General features: G+C 44.7%; 1 protein-coding gene across 1 annotated transcript in view; it reads left to right on the top strand.

Annotated features, from left to right (window-relative positions):
• The window catches only part of LOC122485020 (multidrug and toxin extrusion protein 2-like), a 58,147-nt gene that overhangs the window by 10,906 nt on the left and 21,790 nt on the right, over positions 1-25,451 (top strand). Inside the window, exons 5-9 of the mRNA XM_043583264.1 lie at positions 411-455; positions 1,962-2,059; positions 3,665-3,762; positions 21,066-21,179; positions 22,094-22,161. Coding sequence (XP_043439199.1) covers positions 411-455; positions 1,962-2,059; positions 3,665-3,762; positions 21,066-21,179; positions 22,094-22,161 — 423 coding nt within the window. The remainder of the gene's footprint in view (positions 1-410; positions 456-1,961; positions 2,060-3,664; positions 3,763-21,065; positions 21,180-22,093; positions 22,162-25,451) is intronic.

The following is a 25,451-nucleotide window of genomic DNA, read 5'->3' as shown; positions in this document are numbered from 1 at the left end:
ACTGCTTCTCAGAGCTTGTGCCACTTTGATATCCAACAGCTTGAACGTAATACACACACCGATGAGGGGGAAGAGCTTTCTGTCCTTATTCTGTGGGTGCTTTTGACTGCAGATTAATTAGGATGTTTCTGGGGCCCCTCTGGGATTGGGGAAAGTACTGCCAGCTGGCACTCTCAGAGCCATTCAGACGTCCAGGTAGTGAGCCGTTCGCAGATTCGGCCAGTTCGAGGTCTGAGGGTCCTCTCCGGAAAATTCCAAACAGCATCCTAGCATTTGATCCGCGTGGGTCTGGGTCTCTGATTTTGAGGTCGCGTCAGGAGGAAATACCTTCTTGAGAAACAGAACTGTCAGAAACTGTCGGAATTATGCCCTCATGTTAACAAGAGGTGTTTTTCTGTTTTATCTCCTAGGCAGCGTTCCTGTTCCAGCTGCAGACAAGATATTTACAAAGTCAGGTATAGAGCCTTTTTACTCCGTGATCCCTAGAAACGTGTAGTAGATACACGTCAATCTGTCACATTCCTGTGCCCACCTCTTGTTTTACTCTGCAGCCCCTGCCTCCCACAACACCCACAACACTGCACCCCTTCCCTCCTCTGTGGGCTGCCTGCTGGCTTTGGGTCTGACCTCAGGCCCGGCTCTGATGCCTGTGCTTTAGAGGAAGAGGCTGCAGAGTTCTGTGGGGTTTACGGCACCCCCAGGAACCAGAGGGACAAGGGGCATGGAGGGGAAGGCTAAGGGCAGAGCTGAGGGGGAGCTCTGCCTCTCTGTGTCCCCAGGTCCCTCTTACGTGAGCCGTCCGCTTGCCTTCATGTAACTTTTATCCACAGAAGCCGCTCTACTTTGATGGTGGCCAACTGTTTTTTAAAAAAAAAATGTAGACTCTTTTTTTTTTTTGTAAGTTTATCTGTCTTAAGAGAGAGTGCGAGCAGGAGAGGGGCAGAGGGAGAGGGAGAGAGAGAATCCCAAGTAGGCTCCACGCTGTCAGCGCCCAGAACCCAACATGGGGCTCAATCTCATGACCCCGGGATCATGCCCTGAGCCAAAACCGAGAGGCAGACGCTCAACAGGCTGAACCACCCGGGCGCCCCAAATGTAGAGTCTTCAAGAAGATGTTTACCTGAGGACTAGCGTAGAGTAGGCAAGAGACACACGAGAAGTGAGGAATGCAGCCCCGTAAATAATGGGGGTGAATGTCCACCGCATACCTGCTGGGGACCAGGCCCCGCTGGGTGCTTCGTGTGAGGTGACCTCATGATCCTTCACCTTGGCCCTGGACAGAAGTTAGGTAACTCGGCCTGAGTGTCACCCGTGGGGTCTTCCTGGGACACCTCGTGCCATGCACCGATTTGCTGTCCATGCGGTCATCCCTTCTCTTCTATCTCTGTGTTACTGTGATAGAAACGATGGCCCAGCGGGTCATTCAAAAGCTCTTAGAAACTTCTAGTTGGCCGGGCTCACAGCTGCATCAGTGGGGGAGACGTGGCCAGCGGCTCTGACCCTGGCCGTCGACATCCTCTGTGACCATGCTGTCATTCAGAACCCTTGCCTGTATACCTCTTGAGTGTTTGGCTGACCACCTCTTTAGGAAAACTCACTCCTTCTGCTGCAAGAGTCTTAACTGTTCTCACGAGACCACATCCTCCGCTCACCAGAGGAGTGGAAACATCCCCACGCAGCCCGGCTAAAGCAGTTGTATGTCCTGCCTTTTAACTCGACCCTAATGAGCTCTGCCCAGAGTTTCAGGGACCTCCCGAACCCGGGTTGAAGACCAAGTATTAGAACAAAGGATCCACCTCGTGCCCCTGCCACTGGGAACTTCTAGGGGAGTTAGGAGCTCCATGCCGGGAAGCGGGGGCGGGGTGGGGGCAGAGACCAGTATATATGCTTCCCATTACGTCACACCCCATAACCGATCAGCTTTTGAAAATGCTGTTTGTTTTCCTGTTTGGGGATTTTAGGGCATCATCATGCCTCAAGTGATCACTGGGATTGCAGCAAACGTGATCAATGTGGGCATGAATGCCCTCCTGCTCTATGCCCTGGACCTCGGAGTGGTGTAAGTTGTGACCTGTTCGTTCCCCAAGTGCCCAGTGTCTGCTGGCTGCGGCCCTGGGGGCTGGGATATGGGGGGGGGGGGGTGAAGCGGCCTGGGAGGGAATCCCCATGGGGTGGGGGCTGGTGTCCTGGAGCACCTGGGGGGGGGCAGTCAGCCCAGGCTGTGGGGAGGAGTGCGGACGTTAGCTGGGGGAGAGTGTTGTGGAAGAGGTGACGTTGTGAGCTGACACCTGCCTGTCCTGTGGAGTTAGTGTGAGAGGGCGTCGCTGCAGCCCGTGAAGACTGAGATGCCAGACCTGAGCAAAGGCAGGAGGGGGCAGAGGACTGTCGGGATCTCCCACTAGCTCTCAGTTGTAAGAAATCAAGCCAGTTCCGTCTCTGTGAAGCTGGAGAGTCGGAGGGTCCCACGAGGAAGGCAGCGTCAGTTTGGACCTCCCGCCAGTAGGCACCATGCTGTCGATCTATCCCTGACTTGAACCGTCTAGTGCGCTGGCCCAGGTCCAGCCCCCTTCACGTGGGCCGACGTGGTCACACGAGCACTCGAGATACATTATGAATGAAATGTAGTAAAATGAGATAGAATAGAAAATAGTGTATGGAGGTCTTTTCATGAGACTTCGTGTGTACACATATTAATGTGGGTACCAGGTAGTGATGGAAATTTAGTTCTGTTAGTTGCAGTAATACACAAGTGTGTGTATACACACACACACACACACACATATTTGTACATTTGTACGTTCATATATAAGTCATTAAGTGATGGGTAGTAGAGAGGTGGACTATAAGAATAATCAATGAAAAAAGGTTTGTAACATCTTCTGCCAGAAAAGCCAGAGGCTTTGACCATGGGGAGCGGGAGCACGAGTCGGCAGGCAGGTCTGAGAGCTGGTGACATCAACCCACATAAACACCTGATTGGCACCCGGTTTGTCCGGCTTTCCTCTGCAGGTGCACCTCACAGACCATCTTGTAGAAGTTTCTTGAACAGGTGTATGGAGGACAGTTTGGATAGTTGGAAAAGAGGAGAAGAACACATAGGAATGGGTTAATAAGTGATAGAGTGTGAGGATTGGTCGGAAGATTAAAATGAAAAAATAGGAAGCAAGCAGGGTTCTGGGCTCCCTGTGCCAGGACGGGGCATCATTTAATTTGTGGTGATAAGATGTCATCTAAGATGCTCTAAGGTTGTCTTGTAATTGAAAACAAATTTATTATAATCCTGGGAAATAACTGTGAACCTTAGACCAGTATTTTGAGCACAGTAGTTGTTTTTGATATTGTACTTAGGTGACTACATTTAAGAATTTATCTGCTAGGTTATTTCGGGCTGTTAGGACAAAAGACGGTGACAAGTGTGTATGTCCTTTTATTTTTCTGGTGATGAACGGTAACATTTGGCTCTTCCACAGAATTGTTGGTGGAAAGAAAACAAGTCAGTTATAAGTGGACAGTATATTTAAATCATTAAAAGATAGTCTACAAGTTCTAGGCTTTTCTAATAAATGTAATTCTTAAAACAGAGCAAAAGCTTGTCAGGGGTAGTCTGTTTATTTATATTTGGACAGAATATACTCCCAGGTAATGATCACTTTCTCTCCTTCAGAGGATCTGCCTGGGCAAACACCACTTCCCAGTTCCTCCTGTCTGCTCTCCTTCTCCTGTACATGTGGTGGAAAAAAATCCACGTCGATACCTGGGGAGGTATGAGAACTTTGATTTACATTATGATATTTGTTATTCAGAAGGATGTAATTCGGGTGTTTGGATATTTTTCCCCCAGAGAGTTTTTTTTTTAATCTTTTTGGGAAATTAAAAAAATTAAGGAAAATATTTGTATACTGAAAATATAAAAATTATAGGTCACTATGAGTTTTTTTTTTTAAATGTCCATAAAGGCAGGTTTTGGTTATAGAAAACGATTGGCAGCTGTTGGGTTTAAGAATTGATATTTAAGGAATTAAAATTGCAGATACAAAATCTAAATTTTTCTTTGCAAATCATCCTGCTGTATTAAAACACAGTTTGAGGGGCGCCTGGGTGGCGCAGTCGGTTAAGCGTCCGACTTCAGCCAGGTCACGATCTCGCGGTCCGTGAATTCGAGCCCCGCGTCAGGCTCTGGGCTGACGGCTCAGAGCCTGGAGCCTGTTACCGATTCTGTGTCTCCCTGTCTCTCTGCCCCTCCCCCATTCATGCTCTGTCTCTCTCTGTCCCAAAAATAAATGAACGTTGAAAAAAAAAATAAAAAAAAAAAAAAACACAGTTTGATTGATATCTTGTCGACTCAGGTGAACAGATTGAGTTCTTTTTTTTTTTCAACGTTTTTATTTATTTTTGGGACAGAGAGAGACAGAGCATGAATGGGGGAGGGGCAGAGAGACAGGGAGACACAGAATCGGAAACAGGCTCCACGCTGCGAGCCATCAGCCCAGAGCCTGACGCGGGGCTCGAACTCACGGGCCGCGAGATCGTGACCTGGCTGAAGTCGGACGCTTAACCGACTGCGCCACCCAGGCGCCCCGAGTTCTTAAATAATAGTACCACTTACAGTTTAGCTAAATTCCCTTAAATAGTGTAACATGCATTTGTAAGTTTAGTAAAATAGATTTGTTTTCTAATTTTTTAAATTGTGGTAAAATGTATGTAACATAAAACTTGCTATTTTAGCCATTTTAAGTGCCCTTAAATACATTCACAGTGTTTGGTGACCATCACCACAATCCAGTTCTAAAACATTTTTATCACCCCAAACAGAAATTCTGTACCAGTTAAGCAGTCACTGCCCATTTTTTCTCCCTCTAGACCCCCAGTAACCTCCAGTCTACTTTCCGTTGATCTTGTACCTTGAAACTTTGCTGAAGTCATTCATTAGCTCCGAAGGCTTTCTGGTTGACTCTTTGGGTGATTCTGTATATAAGATCATACCATGTGCGAATAGAGATAATTTTACTTTCTCCCTCCCGGTTTTGATGCCTTTTAATTTCTTTTCTTGATTAATCGCTCTGACTACAGCCTCTAGTGCAGTGTTGAATAGAAGTAGCAAAAGTGAACATCTTTGTCTTGTTTCTGATTTTAGGGGTAAAGTTTTCAGACTTTAGCCATTGATATGACATATGTGAGTTTTTCACAGAAGCCCTTCGTTTGAGAAAGTTTCCCCTATTCCTAGTTTGTCGAGTGTTTTTGTTCATAAAAGTGTGTTGGATTTTTTTTTTCCTGCATTAACTGAGATGATCACTCTTTGTTTTTTCTTCCATTTTATTAATGTGGTGTATTGCATTGATTGATGTTAATCATCTCGTGTGTTCTTGGGATAAATCCCATTTGGTCACTGTGTGCGATCATTAAATATGTTGCTGGGTGTGGTTTGCCAGTATTTTGTCGAGGATTTTTACATCTATATTCATAAGGGATATTGTTCTGTGATTTTCTTTTCTTGTGTTGTCTTAATCTGGCTTTGGTGTCGAGGTGATGCTGGCCTCAGAACGAGGCTGTGGATTTGGTACCATTATTTCTCTTCTGTGTTTTGGAAGTTTGAGGAGAATTGGTGTCAGTTCTTCAAATATTTGCTTTAATTCACCGGTGAAGCCGTAAGGTCTTGGACTTTGTTGGGAAATTCTGATTGCCTGTTCAGTCTCTTATTAAAGGTTTGTTGAGATTTTCTCTTTGTGTTCGGTCACTTGAGGTAATTTGTGTGTTTCTAGGAATTTGTCATTTCGTCTAGTTATTTGATTTGTTGCCATACAGTTCCTAGAACTCTCTTATATTTTTTATTAAAGTGAGGTTGGTAGTAATATCCCCACTGTTATTTTTGATTTTAGTTATTTGAGCCTTTGTTCTTTTTCTCTTGGTCAGCTTAGCTAAAGTTTTTTCAATTTCGTTGATCTCTTTTCGTTTGTTTGTTTTTGTTTTATTTTTTCAAAGAATCGGTTTTTGGTTTTCTGGTTCTCTGTTGTTATTTTTCCATTCTCTACTTCATTTATTTCTGTTTTAATCTTCATTATTTATGTTGTTCTAGCTTTGGGTTTAATTTGCTCTTTTTCTGTCTCCTCGGTGTGTAAAATTAATTTTATCCATTTGAGAGGTTTTTTCTTTTGCAATGTAGGCATTTACAGTTATAAATGTCCCTTTGAGTACTCCTTCACTTCATCTAGTGTGGTGGGTTGTGTATTTGTTTTCTTTTGTTTCAGTGTGGTGTTTTTTTTTTCCGTTGAACTTTTGCTACACTTTTTAATAAAGTTTATTTATTTAGGGTGAGAGCAGGAGGAAGGGCAGAGAGAGCAGGAGAGAGAGAGAATTCAAAGGCGGCTCCGCACTGTCACTGGAGAGCCTGACGCCTGATGTGGGACTCAAACTCATGAACTGTGTGTGACATCATGATCTGAGCCGAAACCAAGAACGTGACACTTAACAAACTAAGCCACGCAGGTGCCCCTTCAGAGTTGTTTTTCAAACTGTCCCTTGTGTTTTGTTTAAGAGTGTGTTTAATTTGGGGCACCTGGGTGGCTCAGTCGGTTGAGCATCCAACTTCAGCTCAGGTCATGATCTCACGGTTTGTGGGTTCGAGCCCCGCGTCGGGCTCTGTGCTGACAGCTCGGAGCCTGGAGCCTGCTTCGGATTCTGTGTCTCCCCCTCTCTCTGCCCCTCCCCTGCTTGCATTCTTCTCTCTCTCTCTCTCTCTCTCAAAAATAAATAAAATATTTTTTAAAAAGTTTCATTTTTCACGTATATGAATTTTTTGGATTTCCTTCTATTACTGGTTTTATCCTTATTCTGTTGTGGTTGGAGAAGATACTTCGTATGAGATCAGTCTTCCCAGATGACTCTAAACTTGTTTTGTGACCTAACACATGGGCTGACCTGGAGAATGTCCCGTGTGCACTTGAGAAGAGTATTGCTGATATTGGGTGGAGAGCTCTGTACAAGTCTGGTGCATAGTGTTGTTTTAAGTCCTCTCTTTCCTTAGTGATCTCTGTCTACGTGTTCCATTCATTACCGAAAATCGTACTGGAGTCTCCAACTATTTTGTGGAACTGTCTAATTCTCTAGTTGTGTAAATGTTTGCTTTGTATTTTATGGGGCTGTGTTGTTTGGCCCCTGCCTGTTTATCATTGTTGTGTCTTCTTGATAAACTGACTGTCTCATCAATGTATAACGTCCTTCAGGGGCACCTGGCCGGCTCAGTCGGTTAAGCGTCCCACGTTCGGCTCGGGTCATGATCTCGCGGTTCGTGAGTTTGAGCCCGGCCTAGGGCTCTGCAGATCCTGCTTCAGATCCTGCTCCCTCCCTCTCTGCCTCTCCCCCACTCATGCTTTCTCCCTCCCTCTCTCTGTGTCTCAAAAATAAATATTAAACACACACACGTATATAATGTCCTTTTGTCTTTTGTAATAGATTTTGACTTATTTTGTCTAATCTTAGTTTAGCCACCCCAGCTCTCTTTGGGCTCCTACCCCAGTTCTCTTTGGGTTACTACTGATATAGAATCTATATATTTTTTTTTAATTTTTTTTTAATGTTTATTTATTTTTTTTGAGACAGAGAGAGACAGAGGATGAACGGGGGAGGGGCAGAGAGAGAGGGAGACACAGAATCGGAAGCAGGCTCCAGGCTCTGAGCCATCAGCCCAGAGCCCGACACAGGGCTCGAACTCACGGACCGCAAGATCATGACCTGAGCTGAAGTCGGCCGCTTAACCGACTGAGCCACCCAGGCGCCCCTAGAATATATTTTTTAATCTTCTTTCTTTCAGCCTATTTGTTGCTTTCTGAGTCACTTTTCTGTCACCGAAGTGAGGCTCCTATAGACAGCATATAGTTAGATCGTGTTTTCTAGTCCATTTGGTCAGTATCTGCCTTTTTATTGGAGAATTTAATCTGTTTACATTTAAAATAATTACTGCTAAGGGCAGACTTTCTTTGCCATTTTATTATTTGCTGTCTGTTTGTCTTAGACCTTTTTTGTGTTTCATTTCCTTCTGTGCTGCCTTCTTTGGGGTTTAGTTGATTTTTGTTTTGTTTTGTTTTTGTTAGGGAACTGTTTTGAATCCATTCTCATTTCCTTTGTGTAGGTAATTTACATTTTTTCCTTCATTGTTACCATGGAGATTATATTTAATATCTTAAATTTATAACAACCCTGTTTGAATGGCTACCACCTTAACTTCAGTAGCATCCCAAAATGCTACTCCTATCCAGCTCTCTCCACCACCCCTTTATGTTGTTGTTTCACTGACGACCTCTTTATTCACATGTGCTCAGTAACAGAGGTTCGTAATTCTTTTCTATGCATTTGTCCTTTGAATTATGGAGGCGATAAATCACGGAGTTACAGAGCAAACCTACAGTACAGTAATCATACTGGTCTTTATATTTGTGCACAGAGTTACCTTTACTGGAGACCTCTATTTGTTCACACAACTTATGAGTTACTCTCTGGCTTCCTTTCATTTCAACCGGAAGGACTCCCTTTAACATGTCTTTTAGGGTAGGTCTGGTAGTAACAGAATTCCTCAGCTTTTGTTTAACTGGGTGTATTTTGATTTCTGCTTCATTTTTTAAGGACATTTTCATCAGATACAGAAGTCTCGGTTGACAGTTATTTTCTTTTGGCGATTGACTGATTGATTGATTGATTGAGAGCACATGCACACTCTCATGTGAGTAGGGGAGGGGCAGAGAGAGCGGGAAAGAGAGAAACTTAAGCAGGCTCCAATGCAGGGCTCGATCCCACAACCCTGGGGTCATGATCTGAGCCAAAACGATGAGTCAGATGCTTAAGCAAACTGAGCCACCAAGGCGCCCCTCTTTCAGCAATTTAAATATGTCATTCCGCTGCCTTATGGCCTCCATGGTTTCTGATGAGAAACTGTAGGTTAATCGTCTTGAGGATTCCTTGTACGTAATGAGTCACTTCTCTCCTGCTGCCTTAAAAAATTCTTTGACAATATGATTATAATGTGTCTTGCTGTGGATCTCATTGAGTTGATCTCACTCGCAGTTTGTTGAGTTCTTAGATGTGTATATTATCTTTCTGGCAGCCTTTAATCTACTTCCTGTGAATGGATTTGCCTGTTCTGAACATTTCACAGAACTTAAACCGCACAATAGGTGGTCCTCTGTGACTTTGTTTATTTCACTTAGCCTGATATTTTCAAGGCTCATCCATGTTGTAGCTTGTATCAGTATTTCCATTTCTTTTCACAGGTGAATCATATTCAGTCGGTCATACATGGTGTCATGGAGGTACCATGTTTTACTTATCCATTGAACAGTTAATGGGTATTTGGGTTCCACTTTTTGGCTATTTTCAGTAATGTTACTGTCCACACTCATGTACAAGTTTTTGTGTGGCTATACCTTTCAGTTCTTTCCGGTAAATAAGTAGGAGTCGGATTACCAGGTCATATGGTAATCTGCGATTAACCATCTGCAGAATTGCCCGACTGTTTTCCAAACTGGCTACATGAATTTACATTCCCACCACATCCTCACCAGCACTTACTTTATTCTCCTTTTTATTTTATTATCAGTTTTTAATTCTAGCTATCCTATTAGGTAGGAAGAGGTGGCTTGGGATTTTGACCTTCGTTTCCCTGATGGCAGATGGTGTTGAGTATCTCGGGTTTCTTGGCTTGCTCAGCTCTTGTGTTTCCTTTTTTCTTTACATTTCTTCGCCCCTCTGTCTGTAAGAACACTTCCCGTCCGTGCCATTCGATTAGATTCAATGCTTCGCCTCATTACCTAGTTCTGTTATCAGATCCTCCGCCTTTATCACCTGATTAGATTCCGTAGCCCTTTGATGTCCTTCCCGGTAACTGGAACACAAATTTAAATGGCTTCTGATTGGATTCTGTATCTTGTGATTTTGGCCCTGTGGCTATAGCAGTAAGTCACAAATTACTGAATACATATTTTTGAATGTTTATTTATTTTTGAGGCAGAGAGAGACAGATCGCGAGTGGGGGAGGGGCAGAGAGAGAGGGAGACCCAGAATCTGAAGCAGGCTCCAGGCCCCGAGCTGTCAGCACAGAGCCCGACATGGGGCTCGAAACTCACAAACCATGAGATCATGACCGGAGCCAAAGTCAGATGCTTAACCGACTGAGCCACCCAGGCACCCCCAGCATTCTTTTCTTTTCTTTTTTTTAAAAAAAGAATTTTTTTTTTTTACATTTATTTATTTCTGAGAGACAGAGTGAGACAAAGTGAGAGTGGGGGAGGGGCAGAGAGAGAGGGAGACACGGGATCGGAAGCAGGCTCCAGGCTCTGAGCTGTCAGCACAGAGCCCGACACGGGGCTCGAACCCACAGACCGTGAGATCATGACCTGAGCCGAAGTCGGACGCTCAACCGACTGAGCCACCCAGGCGCCCCCCAGCATTCTTTTCTTAGCACAAAGGTGGGTCTGCTGGCTAAGCTCTATGCCATGGTGTTATATCCACCCATAAGGGGAACTATATAGGTTAATAGAAGTCCTGGTTCCAGGCTCTTTTTATCTTACTTCTCCACGGTATATAGTTTCCACTCCCAAGGTCACTTCATGGACCAAGATGCTACTATGTTCCAGTTAGTAGGAAGGAGGAGGGAGGAAAACAGGACATTCACACACCCCCTTTAAGTGTGTTAAAAGTTCCTGACAGGTGCCCACACCGATTCTGATTTGCCCTGTTGGCCAGTACATAGCCCCGTGGTCATATTAAGCTGCAAGAAATGGATACATGGCCCCTAAACTTCTTGTAAGTTTATTTCTGTGAAAGATTGTGAAGGATCAGGATGTCAGTTTTGCTAGGCACATAGCGGTCCCTGCTGCAGTTGGGAACCATGAAGTGCTCAGGAAACGCCAACAGCTCTGGCTCTTCTCCTGCATTCACCCTGGATGCTCATTTATCTCGCGAGATTTTGTGCATGCTCCTGCTTGACGAAGTTCCCCCAAAAGTCGATCATTTTACTGATCGATATAAACGCTTCTTAATTAAGTGAATTGAAACTGTGGCATGCTAATTTTCAGTCAGATGCTGCAGATCAAAATCAGTTTGCTTACAGTCAGAAAAATTCCATGTGTGCTTTTTAAAACAAAACGAATCTGTTATTAGTGATAAAAGAGAAGCGAGTTTAGGTTCTTATACTTTAAGTCTTATAATCAGCCTCCTTTCATTTGTTTCTTTTCAATTAAATTTTTTTTTTTTTTTAGTGTTTATTTTTGAGAGAGAGGGGCATAGTGCAAGTGGGGGAGGGGAAGAGAGAGAGAGAGAGGGAGACACAGTCCGAAGCAGGCTCCAGGCTTTGAACTGTCAGCACACAGCCTGGTGCGGGACTCGAACTTACGGGCTGTGAGATCATGACCTGAGCCGAAGTCAGATGCTCAGCTGACTGAGCCACGCAGGTGCCCCTCTCTTCACTTTTAAAAGCAGAAACGGGGGCACCTGGGTCGCTCAGTCAGTTGAGCGTCTGACTCTTGATTTTGGCTCAGGTCGTGATCCCAGGGTCATGGGATTGAGCCCCACATCGGGCTCTGCACTGGGCGTGGAGCCTGTTTAAGGTTCTCTCTGGTCCTTTGTCCCTCTCCTTTGCTCTCTTGCCCTCTCTCTCAAAAATGAAATGGAATGGAATCTTAGAAAACGTGTTAGCCTCATTCTGCCCAGCGTCCACATCTACACGTAGACAACGTTCAATCATTTTCTCTTGTCAGATCACAGTTCTTAATCATTTCTGATTCTTCTTGGTTTAAAGTCAAAATGAGGAAAACTCATGTATCTTGTAACAGCTTCGTTGAGGCATATGATACAGATGCTGTAAAATCCAGTTTGAGGACGTTTCTTCTTGTGACTGCAGTCCCTCCCTGCCCTTAACCCTGTCTTCATCCTGAGCCTCAGGCAGTCACTAATGTGCTCTCAACCTCCGTGGAGTCCCCTTTTCTGGACCATCGTAAATACTTTACATTGTACCTAAACCATAGGTTATGAGGCAGGCTAATGGCCTCTGCAGAGGTGGCTAATAAGGAAGGTGATCTTATACATACCATGTAAAGTAATTCTTAGCTCTTTGCTCAATATTTGTCTTTGTTTTTATCTCCCTTCACCCCTTAGTTTTAACGGTGGAGGAAAAAGGGCCACATCCAAACACTTTTTTATAGACACAGATGCCTATTTGGGACCCTCTGCAAATCTAGGTCATTATCCCAGGTTGGTAAGATCCTTTAATGTTAGGAGGTGGGTAGGATTTGGGTGTGGATTGGTTTATCTGCTGTGAAATTATTAACTGTTTAGCGTTCTTTAAATATTGACCAACATTTTTCTAAATATTCTCTCAGTACTTATGAAACTAAGACCCCCAAACTCAAGAGTTAACAATTTAGGGGCGCCTGGGTGGCTCAGTAGGTTAAGCGTCCGACTCTCAGGGTTACATCAGGTATTTCCAAAGTACTGTTTGTGCCCATTCAGATGCCCTTTTCTCTGCCCGGTGTCCCTCCTGTCCCGTAAATACTTGTGCTAATTGTTTTCTCTTCACAATCCAGCCTGTTGTTTACTTAGCTTTGAAGACCTTGTTCTGTGTGTGTGGTCCCCGTAGTCCAGCCCAAAGCCTCTATTGCGACTCCTTGCTGTCCGTGGGGCCTGTGTGGGTCTGGTTTCATAAGGTCTGGGGCCTTTGGTCTGTCTGGCCCCCTGAAACTGATTCCCGTGAACCAGCACCCCGGCAACTTGCATCAGTAATATATGACAGTACGATTCGTCCCACACACTTAGCTGGCATTATCTATGCTCCCAAGGAGTCACTCTGTTTTAGGTGTGTCTTTTCTAAATAGCATATGGCATTATTCCTTATAAGAATCTACAGTTTCTAATCAGTGCCTTTACCCGTTTGCATTTATTGTCATTAAAACGTATTAGGACCTACTTACTAGGAATTACTCTGTGTTTTCTATTATTTCATGGTTTTACCTTGCTTTTTTTTCCTCCCTTATTTCTTTACTTGTAATCGGTTTTCTTTCTGTCTTTACTGTACTCTTACTGTAACTCTTTTTTTTTTTTTTTTACTGTAACCCTTGACTTGGGAGGTGGGGGCACGTTGTTCCGCATGTTGTTCAGCGTGGTGACTCTGGATCCAGATCGCCGCCGTTAGGTCCCATCTTGAAGTGGGATCTGGGGAACACTACCTAACTTCCGTGTCTCCATTTCCCTATTTGTGAAATGATGACAATGAAAAATAGGGCCTACGGGGGCACCTGGGTAGCTCAGTTGGTTGGACGTCTGACTTTGACTCAGGTCGTGATCTCATGGTTTGTGAGTTTGAGCCCCGCATCGGGCGCTGCGCTGACCACACGAGCCTGCTTGGGATTCTCTCTCTCTCCCTTTCTTTCTGCCCCTCCCTTACTCGTGTTCATGCTCTCGAAATAAATAAGCTTTACAAAAATCATAGGGCCTACATCGTTTAATTATTGTGAAGATTTAACTGAGTTATCCCTGTGAAGGGTTTAGAACAAAGACTGTGACAAAGTGCACTCAACAAATGTTAGCTGCCATTTTTTGTTTTTAGTATGCTAAACTGTTTTTAATTGTTTTACAGTCCCAAGCGCTTTCTCATGTTTCCCTTCAACTTTTTATTTTCAAGATGTTCAAGCCCACTGGAAAGTAGAATGGTTTAAGGGTCATTCGACTCTTCTTTCCCTTAATTTCCTGATTGTTAACATGTTGCCTTGTTTTTGTTTTTCCCTTTATATGTGTGTGTGTCTTGCCATGTAGTGGATCGCAGACATGACATTTCGCCACCAACTAGTTCAGCATGTGTCTCTCCTAAATGACATTTTCCCAAATAACCACCATATGGTCATGGAGGAAAACAAAAAAGAACACGTTATTGAATGTGATATTCATTAATGTCCTAAGATGTGCCTTCCGTATTCAAATTTCCATACCTGTTTTTTTGTAAATTTTTTAATGTTTATTTATTTTTGAGAGAGAGAGAGAGAGAGACAGAGAGAGAATGAGCGAGGGAAGGGCAGAGAGAGAGGGAGATAACAGAATCCGAAGCAGGCTCCGAGCTCTGTGCTGACAGCTCAGAGCCCAATGTGGGGCTCGAACCGACAGACTGCGAGATCATGACCTGAGCTGAAGTAAGATGCTCAACAGACTGAGCCACCCAGGCACCTCTCCAAACCTGTTTCTATAATCCAGGGTCCACTCAGAGTCCATGCATCACCTTTGGTGGTTGTTGCTTTAGCCCCTTTTTATCTAAAACAATCTTCCCAGAGCGCCTGGGGGCTCAGTCCATTAAGCATCCAACTTTGGCTAAGGTCATGATCTCGCAGTTCATGAGTTCAAGCCCCGTGTTGGGCTCTGTGCGGACAGCTCAGAGCCTGGAGCCTGCTTTGGAGTCTGTGTCTCCCTCTCTCTCTGCCCCTCATCTGCTCACACTCTGTCTCTCAAAAAATAAGTAAACATTAAAAAAAAAATAGAACAATCTCCCCATCTTTTTTTGTTTTCCTGGCGCTGATTTTTCAAAGAGCCTATGCCATTTTTTTCAGTGAATGTCTTAGACTCTGGATTTCTCCCCTCATGTTAGTTTCCTCATGAGCAGATTCCGATTAAAGCGTTTAGGCAGGAATACTATGAAGAGGGTGGTGTGTACTTAATCCGAGACCTATAATCGCAGGTGGCACTGGCTTTGATCGTTTGGCTTGAGGTAGTGAATGCCAGATTCCTTCGTGGGAAATATACATTTTCTCCTTTGTAATTAGAGAGTAATCTGTAACACGACAGAGAGGATTTGACTGTCTGGGACTCCAGTAAATTTTCATCCGGTGGTTTAGCATCCGCTGCTGATTCGCACTTGAATAATGACTACAGTGGTGGTTTCAAATATTCTTACGTTTTCAGTATGCGTACTTGCCTCCGTTAGGATACATTCAGCTGTAAATTACAAAAACCAAACAACTCGTTCAATCAGCTTAACCGTTAAAAGTTCAAGTAACTGACTCCTGTAACTGGAGGTCCCAGGGTAGGTGTTTCGGAATTTGAATGCAAAGGAGCCGTGGATGCCTGAATGAAAATTAAGAGTTTCCAAGAGAAGTCAGGATGCTGGTTGTACAGGCAACTTTTAAGGCTCATTTGTGATATTTTAAGATACGTGCTGTTTTCTGATCTCTGTTCTGTTCCCAGATAACGCACCTTGTCTTTTGTATCATCATTAATCATAAATTTAGTTCTGGATTTTTAAAAATTCTTTTTTTTCCAGATTTTTAAGAATGCTAATAAAACACTATTTTGTCGGGTTTCAATTTATCAATGTTTTTAGACATTAATTTTTTTCACTGTTGCCTCTTGAATCTCCTTCCTCCTTCCTGGATTATTTTTATTCTTGCTGATACGTGTCTTTCAGAAGTTCTTTCAGGAAAGGCCTGGAAAGAGTAGACCCTCAGTCTGTTGATGTCTTAAAAAATGCCTTTACAGGGGCCCCTGGGTGGCTCGGTCGGTTGAGCATCCAACTTCGGCTCAGGTCATGATCTCATGGGTTCATGGCTTTGAGCCCCGCGTTGGGCTCTGTGCTGACAGCTCAGACCCTGGAGCCTGCTTCAGATTTTGTCTCCCTCTCTCACTGCCCCTCTGCCTCTTGCACTCTGTCTCTCTCAAAAATAAACATTAAAAAAACGCCTTTATCTTTTTCTCATTCTTGAATATTACTGGGTGTGAAAATCCAAGTTGGTAGCAACTCTGCCTACACGGCTGATGTTACACTCTTTCCTTCTTGTTCTTGGTGACGAGTCTGGCATCAACCTGTCTTGGCTTTGTAGACAAGTATTTTCTTTTGTAGTTTTTTTGTATATATATATATATACATATAATTTTTTTTAATTTACATCCAAATTAGCATATAGTGCAACAATGATTTCAGGAGTAGATTCCTTAGTGCCCCTTCCCCATTGAGCCCATCCCCCCTCCTGTAACCCTCAGTTTGTTCTCCATATTTAAGAGTCTCTTCTGTTTTGTCCCCTTCCCTCAGTTTATATTCGTTTTGTTTCCCTTCCCTTATGTTCATCTGTTTTGTCTCTTAAAGTCCTCATGGGTGAAGTCATATGCTTTTTGTCTTTCTCTAATTTCACTTGACATAATACCCTCCAGTTCCATCCACGTAGTAACAAATGGCAAGATTTCATTCTTTTTGATTGCCAAGTGATACTCCATTGTGTATATATACCACATCTTCTTTATCCACTCATCCATCGATGGACGTTTGGGCTCTTTCCATACTTTGCCTATTGTCGATAGTGCTGCTAGAAACATGGGGGTGCATGTGTCCCTTCAAAACAGCACACCTGTATCCCGTGGAGAAATGCCTAGAAGTGCAATTGCTGGGTCGTAGGGTAGTTCTATTTTTAGTTTTTTGAGGAACCTCCATACTGTCTTCCAGAGTGGCTGCACCAGCTTGCATTCCCATCTTTTGTAGTTTTAAAGATTTTTCTTTTCCTTTTTTTACCATAACATGGCCGCACGAGGATTTAAAGAAAATTATCTTGGGGCGCCTGGGTGGCGCAGTCGGTTAAGCGTCCGACTTCAGCCAGGTCACGATCTCGCGGTCCGGGAGTTCGAGCCCCGCGTCGGGCTCTGGGCTGATGGCTCGGAGCCTGGAGCCTGCTTCCGATTCTGTGTCTCCCTCTCTCTCTGCCCCTCCCCCGTTCATGCTGTGTCTCTCTCTGTTTCAAAAATAAATAAACGTTAAAAAAAAAAAAGAAAATTATCTTAGACATTCAGTAACCTTTCTTAATCTGAGGGCCTCAGTTAAACTCTGGAAAAGTTTTAGCCTTTTCCTCTACTGTTTATTCTCCATTGCTGACTGTTCTGTCCTCTGCACTCAGACACCTTGCAGATGGCTTTATTTCTCTTCCGTATGTTCTCTCTCAACTTTGTCCTGCGCCTCAAGACATCTTCTCTTTCCTGTCTCTGTTTGCTAATCAACCTTTTAAGCTGTGACTTGTCTACTTTCTGATTCATTTTTTGTTTTCAATTTGCAACAGTTATGTCTTTTATTCCTAAGATGTTACTTGGTTCTTTTTCTGTCCATCCTTATTTCAAAACCTCCTGCCCTAAACATTTTAAGAACGCTTACTTAAATTTTTTTTTTTTTTGGATGGTCCTATTATTTCTATTTTATCCGGTGTGAAATCTTTCATGTGTTGGTTTCGTGGAGTTTCTTTCCTGGCATTAGATTTCTTATCTGTTTATATCCTGGGTCATGGAACATACCTGTATCCATATTTTGTTAATTCTAAGACTCATATTTTTTTTTGCATATTAACGTCTCTATAATTGGAATTCCTCTTGCGGTTGATGTACTAAAATATAAAATACCATGTCATAATTTAATTGGCCGATTCTTTGTGGCACATAATGATACCTTAGACGCGTTGAAAGCCACACTTAATTTCACCAAGCATCGTCTGACCGATGCCTGCTACCTCAGACTGTGGTTTTGATCGGTTTCTTTATGATTTTTGTCTGTGAGCTTATTTCCCAAGGGGGTTGTCTTCCTTGTGAGTCACATATTTGCCCTATTTTTTTTAAATGATATTTACTTATTTTGAGAGAGAGATGGAGAGTGAGTAGGAGAGGGGCAGAGAGAGAGGGAGAGAGAATCCCAAGCAGGCTTCGCACGGTCAGCACAGAGCCCGATGCAGGGCTTGAACTTACAAACTGTGAGATCATGACCTGAGTTGAAACTAAGAGTCAGATGCTTAACCGACTGAGCCACCTGGGCACCTCATGGCCTGTCCATTTTTTATAGGTTTTATGTCTGATCAGATCAAATGAAATCTACCCGTTCTAGTCCCAGGCTTTCCTTACCATGACTGCATCAGGTTCATACCCTCTCCGGTACACGGCAGCCCTTTCTGCTCCTGGCTCATTTGTACCCATGGGTCCAGGCTGGCAGGCAGATTTTCTGGTCTCCTGATGGGGGACAAAGTGGGGAACAGGCAGTGCTTTCCTAACTCCTAACACTTCCTGCCCAGTGGAGCTTGTGCCTTGACCTCTGACCCTTCTCACCAGCCATAGCCACCTCATAATTCATGTGGATCTTTTTCTATTGGTTCTTGATGTTGTTCTCCCCTCCAGCCTTCACCTCCAAATTTGGGGGTAGAGGGTGGGGTCCCAGCCCCTCTCTTCTCCTGCTGGGACCCAGGAAGGTGAATGGCAAGATGACTGTTGGGGCCTTTCTTTGTTCTTACGTTATAGAAATTCCTGTGTTGGAGCGCCTGGGTGGCTCAGTCAGTAAGCGTCCGACTTCAGCTCAGGTCATGATCTCACGGTCCGTGAGTTCGAGCCCCGCATCGGGCTCTGTGCTGACAGTTCAGAGCCTGGAGCCTGCTTCGCATTCTGTGTCTCCCTCTCTCTCTGCTCCTCCCCCACTCACACTCTGTCTCTCTCTCAAAAATAAATAAACATGAAAAAAAAAATTCCTCAGTGTTTTTCAGTGCCTTCTTCCCCTCCCCTTCTCTCCCTCTCTTGTCCTGGAATTTCTCATACTCAAATTCATGACACACTGATATCCTCATTTCTTACGGGGCCCCCCTCCCGTTTTGGAGTGTTTCTCCCTCCCATTTCACAGTTCCCATCGTCCTCCTTTGAGGCACCTTCTCTGTGTTTAATGTGTGTCTTTTGATGTGTATCTTTGAAAACTGCAAAGTGGTTTTATTGTTTTTGGCTGTATATATGTTTATATTCACCTAAGAGCATAAGAGTTCAGATTTCCTTTTTTTTTTTTTTCATAATTTTTTTTTTTTTTTTTTTTTTCACTTCCCAGAGGTAGGCAAACAGCCCCACAAACTAAATCCAGCCACAGCTTTGCTTTGGTAAATAAAGTTTCGAACACAGCCACACCTAATCGTCACACGTTGCCGGTGGCCATTGTCGTGCTGCTACAGCAGACTCGAGTAGTGGCCTCAGGGACCATTTGGTCTGCAAAGTTGAAAATGCTTACTGTCTGGCCCTTTATGGAAAAAAAAGTTCATTGACCTCTCTGATTTATAGCGTAGACGGTGGTTTTGCTTTAAGTTGTAGTGAAAGGTACATAACATGAAATTTACCACCGTAGCCATTTTTAGATGTATAGGTAAGTAGCATTAAGCACACTCACGTTGCCGTGAAACCGTCTCAGTCATTCATCTCCAGAACTTCTCTTCATCCTGCAGAACTGGAACTCTGTCCTCGGTAAAGAGTAACAACTCCATTTCTCCCTTTTGTCCGTCTCCTGGCAACCACTGTTGCATCACTGGTTTTCTGTCTCTAAGTTCGGCTTCCCTAGATACCTCGTCTAGGTGGAATCATACCGTGTTGGTCTTTCTCGGTCCTCGCTTAGTGTCTTCGGGTTTGATTCACGTTGTAGCACGTGTCGGAATCTCCTTCCTTTTTGAGAGTGATGAATACTCCGTTGTGGGTGTGGACCACATACCGCTTATCCATTCGTCCCTTAATGAGCATGTGGACTCTCTTCCACCTCTTGGGTGTTGGGAATGATGATGCTCTGAACATGGGTGTGCAGGTAGCTCTTGGAGAACGTGCTTTCAGTTCTTTTTCTGTATGCTCAGCAGAGATATTGCTGGACCCTGTGATACTTCTTAATTTTTTGAGGAACCACCATACTTTATTTCCATAGCGGCCGTACCGTTTTACGTGCCCAGCAGCACGGCACGCGGGTTGCCGTCTATCCACATTCTCACCAGCATGTGTTATTTTCCTTTTCTTTTTTTTTTTTTTTTAAATTTTTTTTAACATTTATTTATTTTTGAGACAGAGAGAGACAGAGCATGAACAGGGGAGGGGCAGAGAGAGAGGGAGACACAGAATCTGAAACAGGCTCCAGGCTCTGAGCTGTCAGCACAGAGCCCGACGCGGGGCTCGAACTCACGGACCGTGAGATCATGACCTGAGCCGAAGTCGGACGCTCAACCGACCAAGCCACCCAGGCGCCCCTTTCCTTTTCTTTTTTAAAGCAGCCATTCTAATGGGTGTGAGATACCATCTAACTGTGATTTTGATTTGCATTTCCTTATTGATTAAGTGAGGTTGAGCATTTTTTTTTCATGTGCTGGTGGCTGTTTGTAGATCTTTGGAGAAATGTCTATTCAAGGCCTTTGCTCATTTGTTTAAATCATTAAAAAATTTTAACGTTTACCCGTTTATCTTGAGAGAGAGTGCCTGCAGGCACATGTGTGCAAGTGGGGGAGGAGCCGAGGGAGAGAGGGAGAGAGGGAATCCTAAGCAGGCTCCGTACCGTCAGCACAGAGCCCACCGTGGGGCTGCGAGATCGTGACCCGAGCCAACATCAAGCGTCATCCAGATGTTCAACCGACAGAGCTGCCCAGACGTCCGGGTTGTTTTATTGTCATTCTTTAGATATTCTGGTTATGATATCCAGATATCCTTATCCGATACATGATTTGGAAATATTTTCTCCCATCCCGTGGGTTGCCAGACTCTGCTCTGTTGATGGTGTCCTTTGGTGCACAGAAGTTTTCAGTTTTGATGTAGCTGAAAAGATCTGTTTTTACGTTAGTTACCTGTGAGCAGTATAATCTCAGATCTCGCCGTGTTGCTTTATATACACCTGGTGTTCTGCTTTTAACTGTAATACGCATCGATCATAATTTACTTCTCTAGTTTCCCAGCGACGATCTCCGTGACGCCCCCACCGTCCCACAACCACAGCCTGCCTCAGTGAATATCCTCCGTGTGTTCCTCTGGAGCTCTATGGGAGGGTCTCTGCCATTGGTACCCAGGAGTGAAATGTGCACGTGGCAGGGCATACGCGTGCCTCAGTCTCACTTAACTGTTGCCAGCTCCGTCCCCACCATCTCAGACTCCGGTCTTGTTTGACATCTTTAAAATACATTCTTTTTCTGGAGACCTCTGCTTCCTCCCAGTCTCTGGCCCTTTGCAGGAGGCAGCCACGGGAAGTAGAATTGTTGACGTCAGAGACTGTTGAAAAGTAAAAGCTGTTTTCTCTCTCCCCTGTTCTCTAGGGTGGACTTGGGACTGTTTCCAAGAATGGGGCTCCTACATCCAGCTGGCTGTCCCCAGTATGTTCATGGTGTGCATTGAGTGGTGGACCTTTGAGATCGGAACCTTCCTTGCAGGTTGGTCAGTGGTTCAGCGGAAATCTGAGAACAACCTGGTGGATCTTGTCTCCACAGCTCAAGAGACATAAGTCTTACTGCTCCTCCCTTTCCATTCCGCCGAGCTCTCGTGGGAGTTTTCAGCATAGAATTAAATCCTTGCCCAACCGTAAGCATATTTGAGTTCAGTGGGCCTTTAGCTCTGCCTCACTGCCCTTCACTTTATAGATTCAGCGAGGGAGGTCATGGTTAAGAAGTGTGCCAAGGTCATGGAGAGGGACAACTGAAACCTGAATCTGGGTCTCGTGACTCTCTCAGACCTTCTGCTTCAGCTGACTTTTGCTGCTGGGCAGCATGCAGATTTTTAATCCATTTACAGAGTGACTGATTTGGCTCTGTTTTAGACGTGATCTTTGTTTCTATCAGAGCTGTGATAATTTTGGTCCTGGGTGTTCACTGTAAGTAAGTTCCCATCTTACTGCCGGGAAAGTAATAGAGAACATAATAGAGACAGGATGACGCTGATTGGTGTTAAAGGCTCTGGAGACACTCGAATCCTCCAGCTCCCACCACATCAGAGTTCCTCTGTCTGCCTTCCCACCCCCCACATTGTGACCCCGCGTCTGCCCGAGGAATGACCTGCAACTCTAGGAGCCTCGTTTTCTACTTTAAACCTGATGTTTTGTTCCTTGGTGGATACAGGCTTGTAGAGTGAACCTGTCCCATGTCGTAGCTGCCTTAGTTCTTGGAAGCTTCCTGGGAGTGGACACCTGGGGTTTTCCTCCGCACAGATCATGAATTCTGCCATTGGCTTTTGCTCCAGGGGGCGATCCTGGCTTCTTTTAAGTTAAGACACGTTCTGTTTTCACAAGGAAAATGTTTGCTTTGATCCACTTTCTGAGATGTGTTTTGTGTGTGTCTGTCCGACATTTCAGGACTGATTAGCGTGACAGAGCTCGGGGCCCAGGCCATCATTTACGAACTGGCCTCTGTGGCCTACATGGTAAGAACCGTTGAGGTGAGACCCATCACCTTCTCTGCACAAATTCTGCTAGGCTGTTGGCATTGCGTTCACTCGACACCCCCCGCCCCCCCACAGGCCGTGCACTGGGGAGAGAGGAGAGCCAGACAGCAGGAGAGAGAGCACACGGGAGGGAGTGTGGATTTTGGAGCCAGACACTGGGTTTGAGTCTTGCCATGCTGCTCCCAGCTGTGCGACTGTGAGCTCATCGCTTAACCTTTCTGAGCTTCCGTTTTTCTCACGCACAAAATGGGGAAGAAATGCTTCCACCGAGTGAAGGTAGAATATGATAATGTGTTAAAGCACTTGGCGCAACGCCTGGCACGTTTACGCAACAAATACGGAATCGGTGGTGCTGGGATGTGATGGAGAGCGAGATGGGGATGTCCCCTGCCCTCTCGTGGCCTGTAGTCTGGTGGGGAGACAGAGACAAACAAGTAAACCGGTAGACGAGAGCATGACCGACATAGATGATGCGTACCATAGAAGCAGCAATAAAAGTCTGAGGTGCGTAAAACCAGAGCTGGGTGCTTTCAGGCGGGGTCGTCAGAAGCAGTCCTCCTGAGTTGCTGGTTAAGCTGAGACTTGAAAGGGGAGAGGAGCCAGCCCAGGGAGCCCGAGCGTGAGAGCTGACTGCGGAGCCTGAGCAGAGGCTCCGGGATGGAAAAGAGCATGTGGCGTGTTCAGGGGCCCCAGACGGGAACCTGGCTGACGGGGTTGGTGAGGAAAGAAGGGTGCCGTGTAGAAGCCGGCTTAGGGGAGGACAGGTGTCTGGGGGTCTGGAAGGAGGCTGTTCGAATCATCTGGGTGAGCACCTAGGAGCCTGCTGGTGGGCGAGGAGAAAAGTGGGTGAGTTAGTTGTGCGGGAGGGCAGAGGTGACGGGACCTGGCCGGGGTTTGGGTGCGGGACGCAAGGCAATGAATAGGGAGAATCACAAACAACCCCAGAGTCTCCAGCTTGAAGAACCGCTTGAAGAGGATGCCTCTACCTCTTGATACTTGAATATTCCAAACCCGTACAAATCATCCCTTTGTTTTGTTTCTTATTTTTTTTTATTTTGAAATGTTCATTTTGAGAGAGAAAGAGCATGAGCTGGGAGGGGCAAAAAGAGAGAGAGAGAGAGAGAGAGAGAGAGAGAGACACTCCCAACCAAGCTCCGTGCTGTCAGCACAGAGCCCAACACGGGGCTCGACTCCACAAACCATGAGATCATGACTTGAGCCTAAATCAAGAGTCAGACGCTTAATCACCTGAGCCACCCAGGCGCCCCTGATTCTTATTTTTTTAGAGACCAAGGGAGGCTATCTGGGCAGTGGGATTGTGGGTTTTTTGTTTCCTTTTTTTTTTTTTTTTTAATCTTAAAAATGAAAACAAAAAGGTTTTTAGTGGGGATCGATAAAGTCGTTTAGGAATAAAAAGCATGTCCAGGAGCAAACCCCAAGATGGACAAGTCAGGAGGAGGACAACTCAGCCAAGAGGGAGGACAAGGCAGTGTGGAATGAAGAAAATCAAGAGAACACGTTGTAGGGGAAACGAGCTATGAAGGGTTCACAGAAGGAATGACAGTTATATGGAGAGCCGCTAGGAGGTGGCGTAAGGCGAGGTTGGAAAGTGTCCCTTGGGTTTTGGGTCATTAGAGACCTTGGGTGGGGACCAAGAGCCGTATTCCAACACGTTGGCTTTCAAGGTTGGTGAGGGAATAGAGGCTGCTGACGGAGACAGTTCCGTCTGGAGGTTTGGTAGTTGGTGGTGGGAAATAATACCACCAAGGGAGGGTTTGGGTTTAGCTTCTGTTTTGAAATGGGGGCACTAGAGTTTATTTATAGATACGTGGTCAACAGTACCTGTCTTCTAAATCTCTCGTCTTCCAAGTCTTCTCTATTTCTACCTGCTCTGTCACGGGCTTCCTCTTGTTTTTATTTTTAGTTGCGGTAAAAACCACAAAAAGTAAACTTTACCATCTTAACCAATTTTAACTGTGCAATTTAGTAGCGTTAACATTGTTGTGCGGGCGGCGCCCCGGGTGACTCTGTTGGTTAAGCGCCGACTTCAGCTCAGGTCGTGATGTCACGGTTCGTGAGTTTGAGCCCTGCATCGGGGTCTGTGCTGATGGTGCAGAGCCTGCGTGGGATCCGCATCCTCTCCTCTCTCTCTCTCTCTCTCTCTCTCTCTCTCTCTCTGCCCTTCCCCCACTCATGCTTTCTCCCTCAAAATAAATAAACTTAAAAAAACATTGTGCAGCTGATCTCCAGAAACTTTTCACCCTGTAAGATGGGAACGCTACCTATTAAACAGTTGCCTGTTTAATTGATTCACTCCTATAATTTAACACTCCTCCCTCAGCTGTTGGGAACCACTATTCCACTTTCTGTTTCTTGTCACAGGCGTCCCTCTGTTAGAGACAGTAAGGCAATGATTCTTCATTATTCCTGTGGGAAAAACAAGTCCCCACAGGGGTGAGCTTACCGTAAAAATTATAAAATACAAAGAAATAATCTAGCATGGGCAAGAGCTTGAACAGATACAACAGACAGGAAAGTTAGAGTTCAGAACTTGAGATGATGGTGTAACAATGGAGGAGTAGAAAAGTGTCATGGTTAAAGTCATGAAACCTAAAAGAAGGAGCTAAAACCAAAAGAATATTATTTGGAGAAGAACCGAGTAAGATTTTTTAATTGACGAATTATAGCCATTCAAATGTAGTACTTGATAGGATCAGCAGATTAGTTAAAGCTGGAAAATAATGAACTTGAAGACGTATCTGGAAATTCCCAGAATAAAACAAAGACATGTAAATAGATGGAATTAGATACATAGACCAATCTGTGCATATATGATCAAATGATTTTTAAGAAAGAGACCATTCAGCGGGGACAGGACAGTTTGTTCAGGAACAGATGCTGGGGAAACTGGATACCCACATGCAGGTATATGGTGTATACCTCACACCATATACAAAAATTAACTCAAAGTGGATCAAAGACCTAAATGTAAGCCCTAAGCAATAAAACTTCTAGAAAAAGACAGAAGGCCAAAGCTTCACGACATTGGATTTGGCAATGATTTCTTGCATGTGACACCAAAGGCACGGGCAATGAAAGAAAAAATAGACAAGCCGGACTCGATGAATGAAAAATTCTGTGCATCCAAAGGCCATATTCACCGAATAAAAAGGCAGCCCACAATGGGAGAAAATATTTGCGAATACTGTGGGATAAGGGATTAATATCCAAAATCTAGAGAGAACTAAAACTCAGTAGCAAAAAACCAA

Source organism: Prionailurus bengalensis, chromosome E1, assembly GCF_016509475.1.
Source record: "Prionailurus bengalensis isolate Pbe53 chromosome E1, Fcat_Pben_1.1_paternal_pri, whole genome shotgun sequence".
NCBI classification, from domain to species: domain Eukaryota; kingdom Metazoa; phylum Chordata; class Mammalia; order Carnivora; family Felidae; genus Prionailurus; species Prionailurus bengalensis.
The sequence above is the reverse complement of the archived record's forward strand: the minus strand, read 5'-3'. Positions and strand labels throughout refer to the sequence as shown.